This window comes from Dioscorea cayenensis, chromosome 4 (assembly GCF_009730915.1).
Source record: "Dioscorea cayenensis subsp. rotundata cultivar TDr96_F1 chromosome 4, TDr96_F1_v2_PseudoChromosome.rev07_lg8_w22 25.fasta, whole genome shotgun sequence".
NCBI classification, from domain to species: domain Eukaryota; kingdom Viridiplantae; phylum Streptophyta; class Magnoliopsida; order Dioscoreales; family Dioscoreaceae; genus Dioscorea; species Dioscorea cayenensis.
The window spans coordinates 19,552,855-19,567,149 of record NC_052474.1 but is presented as its reverse complement, the minus strand read 5'-3'; the positions used below and the strand labels follow the sequence as shown (position 1 = coordinate 19,567,149).

At 33.5% G+C, this 14,295-nt stretch overlaps 2 protein-coding genes across 3 annotated transcripts; both read right to left on the bottom strand.

Moving 5' to 3' along the window:
- LOC120259339 (ubiquitin-like domain-containing CTD phosphatase) lies at positions 1-2,647 on the bottom strand. The gene is made up of 7 exons (XM_039266928.1): positions 2,265-2,647; positions 2,020-2,164; positions 1,209-1,323; positions 1,072-1,135; positions 797-962; positions 471-712; positions 1-376 (listed from the first exon to the last, which is right to left on the bottom strand). The coding sequence occupies exons 1-7, from the start codon at positions 2,570-2,572 to the stop codon at positions 373-375; spliced, it is 1,044 nt and encodes a 347-aa protein (XP_039122862.1). The 5' UTR covers positions 2,573-2,647; the 3' UTR covers positions 1-372.
- Positions 2,648-3,211: 564 nt separating this feature from the next.
- Positions 3,212-8,671, bottom strand: LOC120257929 (tubulin-folding cofactor B). 2 transcript variants are annotated; one of them, XM_039265235.1, is made up of 9 exons: positions 8,561-8,671; positions 7,644-7,758; positions 7,420-7,571; positions 7,235-7,353; positions 6,951-7,012; positions 6,632-6,673; positions 5,346-5,479; positions 4,551-4,620; positions 3,212-3,493 (listed from the first exon to the last, which is right to left on the bottom strand). In XM_039265235.1, exons 2-9 carry the CDS (start codon positions 7,743-7,745, stop codon positions 3,446-3,448), a joined length of 729 nt encoding a protein of 242 aa, XP_039121169.1. In that variant the 5' UTR covers positions 7,746-7,758; positions 8,561-8,671; the 3' UTR covers positions 3,212-3,445. The 2 variants fall into 2 exon arrangements, with proteins under 2 accessions (XP_039121169.1, XP_039121170.1); XM_039265236.1 differs by having other exon boundaries at positions 8,516-8,647.
- Between the last annotated feature and the right edge of the window lie 5,624 nt (positions 8,672-14,295).

Below are 14,295 nucleotides of genomic sequence, written 5' to 3'. Positions count from 1 at the left end.
TGTTAACAATACCATATGCTATATCATAGGGGGAATTAAAAATCCCAAAATTCATTTAAGCCCAAAGCAACCACTCACCTAACATATTTGGTTCATATGAACTATCATTTTGCAACATTTATCATACACAGCATTAGCAACTGCAAACCTATTGGTTATGCAAGCATAGAAAGAACAAAACAATTGCAAATTGTTTCCATGATGGAAATGACAGCATGAACAGGTATATGCGAGAGATGAGGAGTTGTCTGTGAACTCCCGAAATTTATAAACCTTGAAAAGGTACCCTTGGTGCTGACTTTATATAAGCTCAAAACATCGCGGGAAAACTACAGGTCAGATCAAAGAGGAGCACTATGCAAGGTGATGCTTTCAGCTGTCAAAAATAGGAAATTAAATAAATAAAACACATAGATGATGCAATGAGCAAACAAATTAACTATCAGCTATAGCCCTCAATGGTCACTGACCTATGCCTGCGCCTCTTGGCATTAGCTTCTGTGTATAACTCCCACATGCTATGATCAAGTGAACTCAGATCAGGAAGCTCTGCTATGGGCAACAAATATTGGGTCAATTTTACAAGTTCTTGATCACTACCACGGTTTAAATGGGCCTTCCTGAAGGGTCTAATGGTAAGACCATTTTGTGGATTCATCACAAAGTTCCTTCTAAGATCATCAAACATGATGGTATTCTTTTCATTGTAGAACTGCAAAAACATTTACAGAGTTTATCATTCTGACAATTGAAGATGGAAGCAAAGGAATTTGTCTATTATGTGTAATGCAAAAACCTCGGGAAGCAGAGCCCATATAAGACCAAGTGGCTTGCAATCAAAGGTCTTATTAGAATCAGATTGAACTGTTATCATAGCCAAGTGATCTAGAAGAGCAGTAATTCTGTAATTAGGGTTGCTCAAGACTCCAAGTTGTCCCATCTTCAATTCTACCCATTTCATACTGTAAAAAGGGTACTTCTTCAAAGTCCATTTTTATATGATCCAATCTGTGATCAGGAATAAAGAAAAAACATAATTTGGATTATTAAAAGAAACTATTTAGAACTTACCTAGTTGCAGACCATATGATGACATCATACTCTGCATAGGCAGCAGTTAGGAATTCATGGAGATCTGCAAACCCTTCTTTTGTTAAAAAAAATGCAGAATAGGAGAAATTATACAATGGTCAAGAGAGTTCACTTACATGGACGCATGAGCTCAAGTGGGTTCTCAGCCGGGGATTTGTGATCAAATAGGGTGTAATCAATGTCCAAAACCAAAAGCTTTTTTCCTTCTCGACAGGGATTCAAAAGTTTGATCTAACAAAGGTAAGGTATATGTAATTAGGTGGAACACAATCTAAAAACAATGATTTGATGACTAGATAAAAGCACTGATCCAAACACTACAACCCAAGTTATAGGGATTAAAATATAAGCTCAGAGCATTAGAAATAAGAATAGGATATTATGGTTGTGAATATAATCACACCAGTCCCACATGGCTAGTGCTTTTGTTAGCCCATCATGCCTTTCGCTCGCCGAGAACTTTCAAGGTTAGAACCACATAAACTACATTCACCTCAGTTTAGAAATAAAAAACCCAAATTTGAAAACAACTGCAAGCATCAAATGCACAGCATAAAAGGATGCTAAGTAGTAAAAGGACAAGCCAGACACCAAATCTAGTATTCAACTGCAAATTTTGTGGGAGCTTTAGTCATAAACATTCCACAGGATCATTTATCAACATGTGGATGCCCTTTAACTAGCAGGTTGATAACTAAAACAAGATTATGAAAGAGAGGTCATGCTCCAAGTCATTTTTCCGTTTTTATTAGAACCAACAAAAGGATTAGTAAGATAATTTGAGTTCAACCTTTCTTCTACCTACAGTCTAGAATTTTAAGATGCTTAGACAGAAACATAACTTAAGAAATAATTCACTTATTTAAGGTAGCAGCCTACAAACTCAAAACCCAAAATCACAATGTGAAGCTCTGTTAAGCCGCAAACCTTATACTGGCTGACACGCCGCTTCAATTTCATCTTATTCACATGCTTATCTTTGATATCAACAACCTCCTCCTGACCCAGCTCAAAATCATCCACAATCTCCGGCGAGTCCACTTGATCCACAAAAATTTCATCTTCCACCGTTCTGAATCACAGACAAAATGGAACTTTGTTATGTAGAAAGAACCACCAAAACAAGAAATCAAATTAGGGTTAGGATATAATTTTAGGGGTTAGAACCAGACCCGATCATAGTCATCTTGACGGAGGGTTTGAGAGGGAGTTGAGAGAGAAGAATGGAGTCATCCCCAAGCTTCGACGCCAGCTTAGGGTACAAGAGCTTCTGGCGCTTGGGGAGAACCGTAGTAACCTCACAGATACGGCGCTTGAGCTCGCTGACAGTGTCGTCGCCGCAAACACGAATGATATACTCTTTGCCGTTCCACTTCACCGTCAGTGTCATCTCCTCCACGCCTTCTTCTACAGGTATCGCCGATGCCATCGCCGTCACCGGCGTCGTCTCTGTCGGCGGCGCGGTAGACGAGGGTTCCATCGCTCCTCTCTCGCTCTTCACAACCCCTCGCCACGACTTCGGCACAGTTCCTCTCCCAATCCATCCCACCCTAAACCCATATTTATACCTACCTTGCTTGCCATCTTACAAAACAGTCCTTCAAAAGTTTGATTTTTACATTTTAGTACAAAAACAAATCATTTCCCAAAAAACAAAAGAAAATTAAGAATTATTAAAACAGTAATTAAAAAGGTTTTAATTAGATCTGCCACAAATTTGCAAATATTAACATGTTTGATGAGTTTTCTGCGAAAGGTAATTGGCTACAAACAAGTGAACAACTCATGATATGAACATCAAGATAAAAAAATAAAATAAAATATTCAATTTAGTCCCTTGATTCCTCTAATATATTTTAGTCCTTAAAAAATCCATGTATTTTAACATGTAAAATATAATAGGACCTTCTAAGAACAAATTATATTAGAAGGGAATGACTTACAATTTCACAATATGTTAAAATACAGGAAGCCTTCTAAGGACAAATTAAATTAAAAGAACCATATAAACAAATTAACTTCATTAGAGAGATTATCCAGAGTATTGCACCAAAAAAGAAAAAAATGTCACAAAGGTAAAAATATGTAAATTGGATGGTGAATTGTTGCAGGATGGGTATTGAATTCAAGAAAACTCATCAGAGGCCATTAATATGAAATTAAAGGAAATATAAATACACAGCATGAGATTGTTGACTTCCAGTGAACATCATATAAATGGACAACATGAGGAATTAATCCAGGCAGTTATGAGAAATCAGTGAAGGAAGGAGCTGGAAAAAAATAGGACACATGAAAATTTTAGTAGCATGTTTGTAGTGCAAGAAAAATGCTTTGTGTACACCATGATGCTTCATATTTCCTCCTCGTCGAATGGATCTCTCTCAGGGAAGTTGCCGACCTGAAAAAGAAGAGAAAGTAATACCTCTCTATCAGTAATAAGAATGTATAATATAAAGATCTTAGTAAAGCATTCAATACAGGTAAAATTATAAGATTGTCGTCTTTTGACAGTTTCGGTTATATGGAGAAAACCATAGTACAATGATAGATCATAGAACAAATGTTTCCATCATGTCATCAGAATGGAAAATGTTCGGTCATGCGCTTAACCATCCCACACAATAAAGGTCTCAAATTCAATTTAAGTTCTTGGTCTTGTCATAGCATTCTTGTTGTGATGTGCTGATGAACTCGTTTTATAACTAAGTTCTTGGTCTTGTCATAGCATTCTTGTTGTGATGTGCTGATGAACTCGTTTTATAACTAAATCTGGCTATTACGGTTTGAAGTAATCCAGTTTTATTTTGAAATAGACAGTGAAGATACAAACTATCTCTAAATATATGTAGACATCATATCATATGAAAAAAATAAATAAATAAAATAAATTACTTAACTAACAGCACATGCATACTGCATCATTAAGTTAATGCCATGAATAAATATGATACAAAAGGACTATTGAAGTGGGTTGATCATAAATGTATGTTCCCAACCCCACATATACAAATCACTCACTTTTACAAGATGATGAAAATATCCCCATCTAAATGCGACCCCTATGTGTACATACATGCAAAATATATGCATGCAACACATATTCATGTTGGGAACCATTGCTGGGGGGCTCAGGCAACATGGGCTTTTGTGGTTGACAGGCTCTAAAGTGGCCTTCTCAAGACAAGAATAGCAAAGCAAACCTAAGTGACAAACTGTAAAAGAAAATTACACTGACTTCTACTTGTTGTTTGTAGAATCCACAACATCCTTCAGAATCTCAGTTAAGACAAGTGAGTTTTGTTAACATTGCGAAAAATAACAAGAAAGACCATGGTTACTACTCTAAAGAACCCACATGGCTTAGATTTTAAAGCCATGTTTAGAACACCTGATGCTTTAATTAACTTCACCAAAAGTCATCAAAAGAAATATGAATTTTACTACAGAAAGCATACCTTTACTTTGTCTGGCCTAAGTAAAGCACCATGTTGTGGAGGACAATCAAAATAGCGTTTTCCTTTCACACTGCAGCATCTCCAACATAATAGATTTCAGGGACAAGGACAAAGTGATGTATTAGATGCATATAATAGCATACAGAATTCTAAACTAATATTTATAATGCTTGACATCGAGTAGACTCCAAACAAGTTCCTGAAAATTAATATTACACAGCGCCTTTACAAAATCCAATCAACCACATAGATTACGCAGAGCATAATTAACTAAGCTGGTTTCTCGCATGAATACAAAACCATGTAGCTGTACGCTCCATAGTCCTTCAAAGGTCAAGCATAGATCAGACTGTCACTGTAGCATGACATATACTGTTATGGTCTGAATTTTACATTGCATTCACAATTGAATGCAAGTCAATTACGTAAACTAAAGTTATAAGTCCAAGATGGGCTTTCATGTTAGGCGTATACATAAGTATGAGTATGCATCCATGTTGTGCTTGAACTTAAAGTTACCACATATCAGAAACATGCGATGAAAATACATTCCTATTACCTTGAAACCTAACAAATTGATATTACTATAAAAATTGTGCACAATGATTCATATGATAAGCATGCTCAATGCTAAGGCAATAATGATAATCATGAAAACTCTAGGTCACCTGCTGATATGCTACAGAGACTAATTGCAGCATAAAATTGAAAAAAATAAAATTACAATAAAGGAAAAGATCGATGACATTAATAATTTGATAACAAATGTATCACATAAGAAGAAATGCTACGTACGTCCCATCATGTTTCCCTAGAGGCTCATCATATTGAATTCCCACCCAGTATCCATGTCCTGCAGTCTCAGCTTTGCCAACAAACTTTACAACTCCCCTTTTCTCCCCAGGTTCAATTTGACATCTATCTCCAACCTACATCAAGTGGTGAAGACAATAACAGATCAAATTTTAGTATATCAGCTGGTATCGATCGACTTCATATATATTGCATAAAACATTACAAAGAAAAACCTTTTAAAAGTTACATATTGCAAGTATATTTGCTGACATATTCAAACTCCCAGAACTTGTTGATACCATCATGGCTATAAAAAGAACTTAATTTTTAAGGGGTGTTTGGATGGAGGATTAAGGGGTCGATTAGGCCTCTTCATCCTCTTTGAAATTTCAAAATTTTTGCCAAAAACCCCCAGTAAAGCTTAATCCTCTCTCGGAGAAATAAGGAGGCTCAAACAGGATTAAGCTAGTTCCACCGCATCCAGGAGTAACTAAATCTGGACTAAGAAGTATAGGAAAAATTCTTCTCACATCATATCCCCTATTTTTTTCTCTCTATTTTCTTTTTCTATCATATAATATATATTCAATAATAATTAGGTTTTTTTAAATAATAAAAAAATTCCATTATGATAACATTTATAATAATTAAAATAGTAATACTACTATTAGTAAAAATAAATATATTAATGATAATACATTCATTATACTAATATAAATATAATGATAATGAAAATCATAGCTATAATAATTGTTGTTACCTCAATGTATATCAATCATCTGAAATAGAGGGTAAAAATATCAAAATTGGAGAAAAAATCTCTTCAATCCAAATACGCACCTCACTCTACTCCCAAACACCTATTCCTTGTTTCTTCTTATTCTTTCTTTCCATCTAAGATACTAAAAGGAATATAATGAGGTATTAAGGCCTTTTGATGCCTTAACATAATTTGCTCTTATTCCCCTCTATCCAAACACCCCCTAAAGCTGAATCTAGAAAGGTTGCGCATGACTACCACAGTGAAGTGGAAAATAAATGAAAGTGACAATGATTTGAAGTGAAGAAAAATAGGGGCCAAAACTATTTACCATAACATACATGATGGGGATAGGTAAATGATAACCACACGGACAAGACAATCAAATGGTGTGCTTTCATATAGGACTAATGAAATAGAGTAAATTATCATCAATAAAAAATGAAGTTTGAACAAGGAACATGTGTGCTTCCTAGCAAAATAAAACTAGAGATCAAAAGATGAAGTCCTATAGAATGGAATATACCTTGATATTAGCACATAAGTCTTCCATGTAGTTGTCTGAAAGCTACAGAAACCAATAAAAAAATAATCAGGAGATGCGGGAAAACATAGACAGTTGGAATTAGTATAAGCATGACACATAATAGGAACGCCACAAAATGAAACAAAACAGAAGCTGGAGATGCAAAGACAACCATGGTAAATAGTAAAATAACATACTTAAGCGGGCAGAATTTATCAGACAACCATTGAGGAACCACTTTACTCAACAGCCATGAAGCATAGAAAATGTTATAAATAAGTCCATACAAATAAATTACAAAACAAACAGTGAAACCTACTTTATTTTGATTTCCAGTTGCATGTTGAGAAGCCATCTTCTCCTTGAATTTCCTAAAGTTATCTGAATTTTCAATAAGAGGAAAAATATGAGACCAAAATATGGAACCATTATACATAACTTATGAAAAAAATTGAGCCATTTACAAGCAAGCACACCAAGTAACATGTTTGAAAATTATACAGAGATTAGCATACCAGACACTTGAGCTAAACATAGCACTCTCCCCTACTCTTACTTAATATTCATATTCATAATCAGATGCTAAAGATCGAGCCAACTCACTGTCAAGCTTGTCATATGCCTCCTCAGAGATGGTGTACTTCTCAACAAGAGAAGTGTCCTCCAGCCATCCACCAGAAGTTAGTGATGAGGGATCAAGATCCACGATATGCAACCGATACCTTCAAGCATAGCAAGCAGATGAAACCATAGATATCACCATACCCCAAGAAAACAAAATGACCTACCCATCATGAGGGGAGAAGAAGCCAAGAGGTCGGGAATCATCAGTGAGGTCACAGATCTTGGAACCAGAGTCATCAAAGAGTTGGAGGAGCATGGAGGCAACAGAAGTGCCGCATTTCCTCCAAAGTTTCTCTTTCACAGACTCGATAGTCGTCTAAAAGAAAGCACAACCAGAAGTTCAGAGAAGAGAGAGAGAGAGAGAGAGAGAGAGAGATGGGAAACGAGCCTGAAGGGATAAGCGGAGTTCGGTGGAGAAAGACTTGATGTTGGCGTGAGAGACTTGAAAAAGAACCGAGTCATCAACCGGCAACTGAAGCGCCGATGCCATTCCACTTTGAAACCTGAACAAAACATTGATCATTAGTCCATACTAAACAAATTATGTTTTTTTACAAATGTATAATGTTTATTCTGTTACCATCATACAACACTAGGTCATTGTTAAAATATTTTCTATATAAATTCCAACGATGGCGAAGCTACCCTTGAGCAAATTGGTGAATAAACACAAGCAAAGATGTCTCTGAGTTAAAATTTCCTCTTGATCATCATACAATGTGAGCTAATTGTTAGAAAATATTTTTATAAATTCTAATGGTGGAGAAATTATCCTATCCTATCCTTGAAACATTGATCAAATAGCTGAATGAGCACAAACAAATAGGTCATTGTGCTAAAATTCCTCTGGATCATCATACAAGGTAAAAAATTCTAATGGTGGAGAAGCTGTCCTTGAAAAACATCAAATTGTTGAATAAACACAAGCAAATAGATCTTTGTGTTAAAATTCCTCTTGATCATCATACAATGTGATCTAATTGTTAGCACATTTCTATAAATTCTAATGGTGGAGAAGCTCTCTTTGAAAAACATTGATAGTTAGTCCATGGCTAAATCAAATTGCTTGAAAAACAGAAGCAAAGATGCCTCTTTGTGTTGGAATTACTCTTGATTATTAGTCCAAATACAAATTTGATATCAATAAACTGAAAAACAAGCAGAAATCGAGCAATTGGCGCGGAATGAAACTATATTTATAAAAAATTTTTTAAAAAAAAATGATCTTTGCTAAGAAAACAGGTTGATAGAGAGAATTACCCCTACAGAGAGAGAGAGAGAGAGAGAGAGAGATCAATCTCGTACCTCGTCACTGCTTGGTCCCCTTTCGGAGATTTAGGGTTTGAGTTTTCAAAAGAAGTCCAAATCCTCTTTGACAGGATTGGTGAAGAAGAAGACAGAAGGGTTGGTTTGGGTTTCTACGATTCAATTATTTCCAAATCTGGCCCATTGGATTTGTTTTGGGCCTTCAGGGTCTTTACTGGTATTTTTTTTTTACAACAATAATAATAATTAATTGGTAATGACCTCTTAGCCTATTTCCATTACATCTTTTACGTAAAGTAAAAATTCTACATAAAGTGAAAGCACAAATGTGTTGAGATGTTAACTCCATACCTGTGCATTTCTTTAACTTTACACTTACCATTTATTTATATATAAAAAAAATCATATATGATTTATTAATAATACTTTGAAACATATGTATACGGATTTATTACCTTAGATATAAATCTATATGTGTGCTTATATATTATAAATTAATTTATATTCTAATTTATTTATCATAATTAACTTTGATATTTATATAATATCTATATCATATCTATATCTATGTATATTAACATTAGGAAAGTCTCATGCCATGTGTCAAGCTCTCATTAAAAATGATCTTTAATTTTGTACCAAAATTTTAAAAGCAAATTATAATTTTAAAAATATTTATAATTCAAAAAAGTATTGATAATTTCAAAATTTGATGAAAATTTTGATATAAAAATATTGTTGAAATATTAACTTCAATTATAGATTATTAGAGGGTTGTATTACAATAATATGAAAATATTTGTAATTTAGTTCTAAATTAATTAGAAATTATTAGAACAATTTAGTCCTAAATTAATTATGATTTATTGTGTTAAGATAATGATGTTTATTTTAGTTTGGTTAGGAAATCTTTGATTTAAATATTTAAGTTAGTTGTGTGTTGATTAAAACTCAAATTAGTAGAGATTATCTTTTTAGAATTTTGCCTTTATAAAGGCTTCAATGATTATGAATAAAGTGTGCAGCTTTCTTCATCTCTTCTTTTAAGTTATCAGTGGTATCAAGAGCCGAGGTTTTCAACAAAAGGGAGAGGGTGTAGTGAAGAAATTCACAATGTCTCGCAGACAACTTTCGTGCAACCATCTATTCCACGCTTTGATGGTCACTCACGATCATCGGAGCATGTTGATGGAAAAATTTCTTAAAAATCCAAGGAGTATTGGAATATTGTTGAATTCGGAGTGGCAAAACCGGATGATGGAGTAGTACCTCATGTACAGCAATGGAAGGAACTTGAGGCATCAAAGTTAAAAAGACTTGAAGGCTAAGAATTATTTATTTCGAGCCATCGATCGATCTATTTTGGAGACGATTCTTTGCAAAGAAACCTCCAAGGATATATGGGATTCGATGAAGAAAAAATATCAAGGCTCATCAAAGGTGAAGCGTGCATAACTTCAAGCCTTGAGAAGGGATTTTGAAAATCTACAAATGAAGGATGGAGAATCTGTTAACAACTATTTTGCAAGAACCATGGGATTGGCCAATAATATGCGGTTTCATGGGGAGAAGATGGATGATGTCACTATTGTTGAAAAAGATATTGCGATCTTTGATGCAAAGAAAATTTGACTACATAGTTTGCTCAATTGAAGAATCAAAGGACATAGATGCACTCTCAATCGATGAACTTCAAAAGCTCTTTATTAGTTCACTGAACGTAAGATCAACCGTAATTTTATTGTTGAGGAGCAAGCTTTGAAGGCCTCTACAACCAACAACTTCTCAATATTACGGCAGAGGTGGAAGTAAAGGAAGAGGAAGAGCAGATAGAGGCTACAGAAGTGGCAACGGAAATACTGATGATGCTTATCTACAAAGTAAAGGAAGAGGACGAGGTCAACAATTTGATAAATCTAAAAATTGAGTGTTTTAGATGTCATCGATTTGGTCATTACTGCTCGAATGTTATACCAAGCTACCTAATGACAAAAGACAAAGGAGAAAAAGTCAAATTTTTGCTGAAAAATAAAGAAGCGGAGACTTTGCTAATGGCAATTCAAGATAGTCAGGAATCTCACAAGTCAGATATTTGGTTTTGTGGACACCTGGGTTGTAGCAACCATATGTGTGGAAGTAAGTCCTTCTTTTTCTTACTTAAATGAAGATTTTCACTCTATCGTTAGCTTTTTGAGATTGCTTCTACGGTGAATGTGATGGGAAAAGGGTGATATTAATATAAAAAACCAAGAATGGTTTGGTAGAAAAAAATTTCTAATGTTTTTTTATGTTCCCTGACTTGAAAAAGTAACTTACTAAGTCGGGTCAGCGTTGCAAGAAAAAGGGATATACAATTACTATTCAAAATGGTACTTGTGAAATATATGATCCTTGTAGAGGTACAATTGGAATTGTGCCCATGAGTTCAAACAGGTTGTTTCCTATAAAGATTGAAATGTGCTCAACCTTGTTTGATAGCTAAAACAAAAGACTCTTCATGGCTATGGCATTTTCGGTATAGTCACATGAGCTTTAGTGGATTGAAGACACTACAAGAAAAAGATATAGTGATAAGGCTTCCTAAAAATCACTATTCCCTCCCAAGTTTGTGAAAGAGTGTGTTGTTGGCAAACAACATCGTACTCCTTTTCTCTCAAGGAAAGTCTTGAGAGCAAAAAGATGTTTTTAGAACTTGTTCACTCGATATTTGTGGACCAATAAATCCTACTTCTAATGGAGGTAAAAAGATATTTTATTACTTTTCACCGATGATTATTCTCGGAAAAACTTGGGTTTATTTTTACGGAGAAATCGTAAGCTTTTTAGTGCATTTAAGAGCTTCAAGGTATATGTTCAAAGTGAAACCGGGAAGCTCTATTAAAACAATTCAGCACTCGATCGTGGAGGAGAGTATCGCTCAAAAGACTTTGAAAGTTTTTGTAATTATCATGGCATCCGAAGAGAGCTCACGACTTTCCTATTTCCCACAACAAATGTATCGGTGTATCGTAAAGAAAAAATCGAACCATCCCTCAATATGATGCTAACCTTGTTAACAAAGGGCGTAATTCCAAAGAATTTTTGGCCGTAGCATGAATCGAGCATTCATATCTTGAATAGAAGTCCTACTTTTGTTGTTCAAAAACAAAACACCGAAGAAAGCATGGAGTGGAAGAAGACCAAAGAATAGATCACTTCAGATTTTTGGTCAGTATCGATATGCACATATTCCAGATGAGAAAAGAAAGAAGCTTGATGATAAAGGGCAAAAAGTGTGTTTTTTCTTGGGATTAGTGAAATATCCAAAAGCTTTTTAAATTGTATAATCCATTAACAAAGAAAATTGTGGTGAGTATGGATGTTATTTTTGATGAGGAGAGTACTTGAATTGGAGTGAGCAAGCAGCCTACTTCAATTATAATTAGTGATGAAGCCAAGAAGAAGGAGAGCAAGTCCAACATCAAGAAATTTCAACTAACGAAGCCTCAATTACTAATAAACTTTCACAAACAAAGCAATAAAAACATCAACTAAATCCCCTATTACTCGGGTCCGAAAAAGCCGACTTGATGGCGATTATGAAGTAACATGATTTCAACTCAACTAGAAGACCTTGCTACTCACTTTGCTTTATTTTCAGATTGTGATCCTTTATCTTTTGAAGAAGCTATCCAACATTCAAAGTGGAAAAAAACTATAGATAATGAAATTGCATCCATTGAAAAAAATAAAACATGGGAATTGACTGAACTTCCCAAAGTGCAAATAACAATTGGTTTAAAGTGGGCATACAAAGCAAAATTAAACAAGAAAGGAGAGATGTCAGATTTGATTAGATTTACATATACTAATTATGCAGAAGATTTAGATGATCGGAAAAGCACATCCAGTTATGTATTCATGATGGGTTTTGGAGCTATCTCATGGTCATCAAAGAAGCAACATATTGTTACTCTTTCCACAACTGAGGCCAAATTTGTAGCAACAACAGCATGTGCCTCTCAAGCAGTGTGGTTAAGAAATATTCTTGAAGAACTTCAATTAAAGCAAGAAGGTTCGACTCCAATATATTGCGATAACAGTTCAACTATCAAGCTATCTAAGAATTCAGTTTTTCATGGAAGAAGCAAACATATTGACGTAAGATATCATTTCTTGCGAGATCTTACAAAGGATAAAATTATTGATCTCATCTACTGCAGAAGCAAAAATCAGATTGCTGATTTATTTACAAAGCCTCTCAAAATAGCTACTTTTCATAAGCTCAGGGCATTGATCGGTGTATCGAGTATGAAAGCATTCATGCAAGAGAAATAACTTTAAACTTATGAGATAAACATAAGTTTAAGGGAGGGTGTTAAGATAATGATGTTTATTTTAGTTTGGTTAGGAAATCTTTGATTTAAATATTTAAGTTAGTTGTGTGTTGATTAAAACTCAAATTAGTAGAGATTATCTTTATAGAATTTTGCCTTTATAAAGGCTTCAATGATTATGAATAAAGTGTGTAGTTTTCTTTATCTCTTCTTTTAAGTTATCATATTGAAGAGAGCAAATTATAAATGAGTGTAGCATGAGTTCATCATTTATATATAATTTTATTATGGTGTTATTTTAGTAATTTACTAAGAATAAATATTTTTTTATCACTTTAACTCATTTGACTAAAAACCGAAAAATTAGAGAATTGTTTATAATAATGAGAGAATCAATAAATAACATTTAAAATTTAGATTAAAGTGGGTTGTTTTTAGCAGCCATAACACACTAGTATATATTAAAGTAGGAAAGTCCCATAGTCAAGTCTCATTAAAAGTTTTTCCGCCAAAATCATATAATATTTTAACAATATTAAAATATTTATAATTATCTTTAATTTTGTACCAAAACTTAAAAGCAAATTATAATTTCAAAAATATTTATAATTCAAAAAAATATTGATAATTTCAAAATTGATGAAACTTTGATATAAAAATATAGTGAAAAAATAAACTTCAATTAATTGTAGATCATTAGAGGGGTTGTATTACAACAACATAAAAATATTTATAATTTAATATTAAATTAATTACAAATTATTAGAGGGTCTGCCTTGCTAAACTACAAAGGTATTTACAATTTAGTTCAAAATTAATTATGATTTATTAAATAGAGCAAATTATAAATAATATGTAGAATAATTCATCTTTTACATATGATTTTATTATAGTGTTTTTTTTATTAATTTATAAAAGATAAATATTTTTCTCCAACTTTAATTTCATTTGACTAAAAATGAAGTTAGAGAATCATTTTGATAATAATGAGAGAATCTATAGATAATTTTTAAAATTTAGATGAGGCCTGTTGCTGTTAAAAATTTGAGAAACAATATACTTATTTAAGTTTCAAAATTATGTAGTGTGTTAATGTTATTTTTAACATATGTTTATCTTTCCCGTGCATAGTTCGGGCATAACACTAGTTTTATTTATTTTATTAATTTTATAGTTATCCATTGTAACAAAGGTAAACTCCCTGGAATAACTATATAACTCATAAGGGATATCTCAATTTTTTATTTTTTGTTTTTTCTTTAATTGGGAGGGATCGCGGCAGAGATCCCACCCTGAGTGGGGATTCAAAAACGAAAAAAAAAAAAAAGTACCTGAAAAACCCTATTTATAACATGCTAATTTGGCAATTTAAATAAAAATCAGAGCCAACTTAACAACACCCTATTTACAACGTTGCTATGCATAATATTTATACATTCTGTGAGAACCATTGCGAAC

Coding starts and splice junctions, on each gene's coding strand:
- LOC120259339 (XM_039266928.1), bottom strand. CDS start 2,572: ATGGAACCCTCGTCTACCGCGCCGCCGACAGAGACGACGCCGGTGACG. Junction 2,165..2,264: donor GTCAAGATGACTATGATCGG/GTCTGGTTCTAA, acceptor TCTGTGATTCAG/AACGGTGGAAGATGAAATTT. Junction 1,136..1,208: donor ACTTGAGCTCATGCGTCCAT/GTAAGTGAACTC, acceptor AAGGGTTTGCAG/ATCTCCATGAATTCCTAACT.
- LOC120257929 (XM_039265235.1), bottom strand. CDS start 7,745: ATGGCATCGGCGCTTCAGTTGCCGGTTGATGACTCGGTTCTTTTTCAA. Junction 6,674..6,950: donor CAACTGGAAATCAAAATAAA/GTAGGTTTCACT, acceptor TGGTTTCTGTAG/CTTTCAGACAACTACATGGA. Junction 4,621..5,345: donor CTAGGGAAACATGATGGGAC/GTACGTAGCATT, acceptor GAGATGCTGCAG/TGTGAAAGGAAAACGCTATT.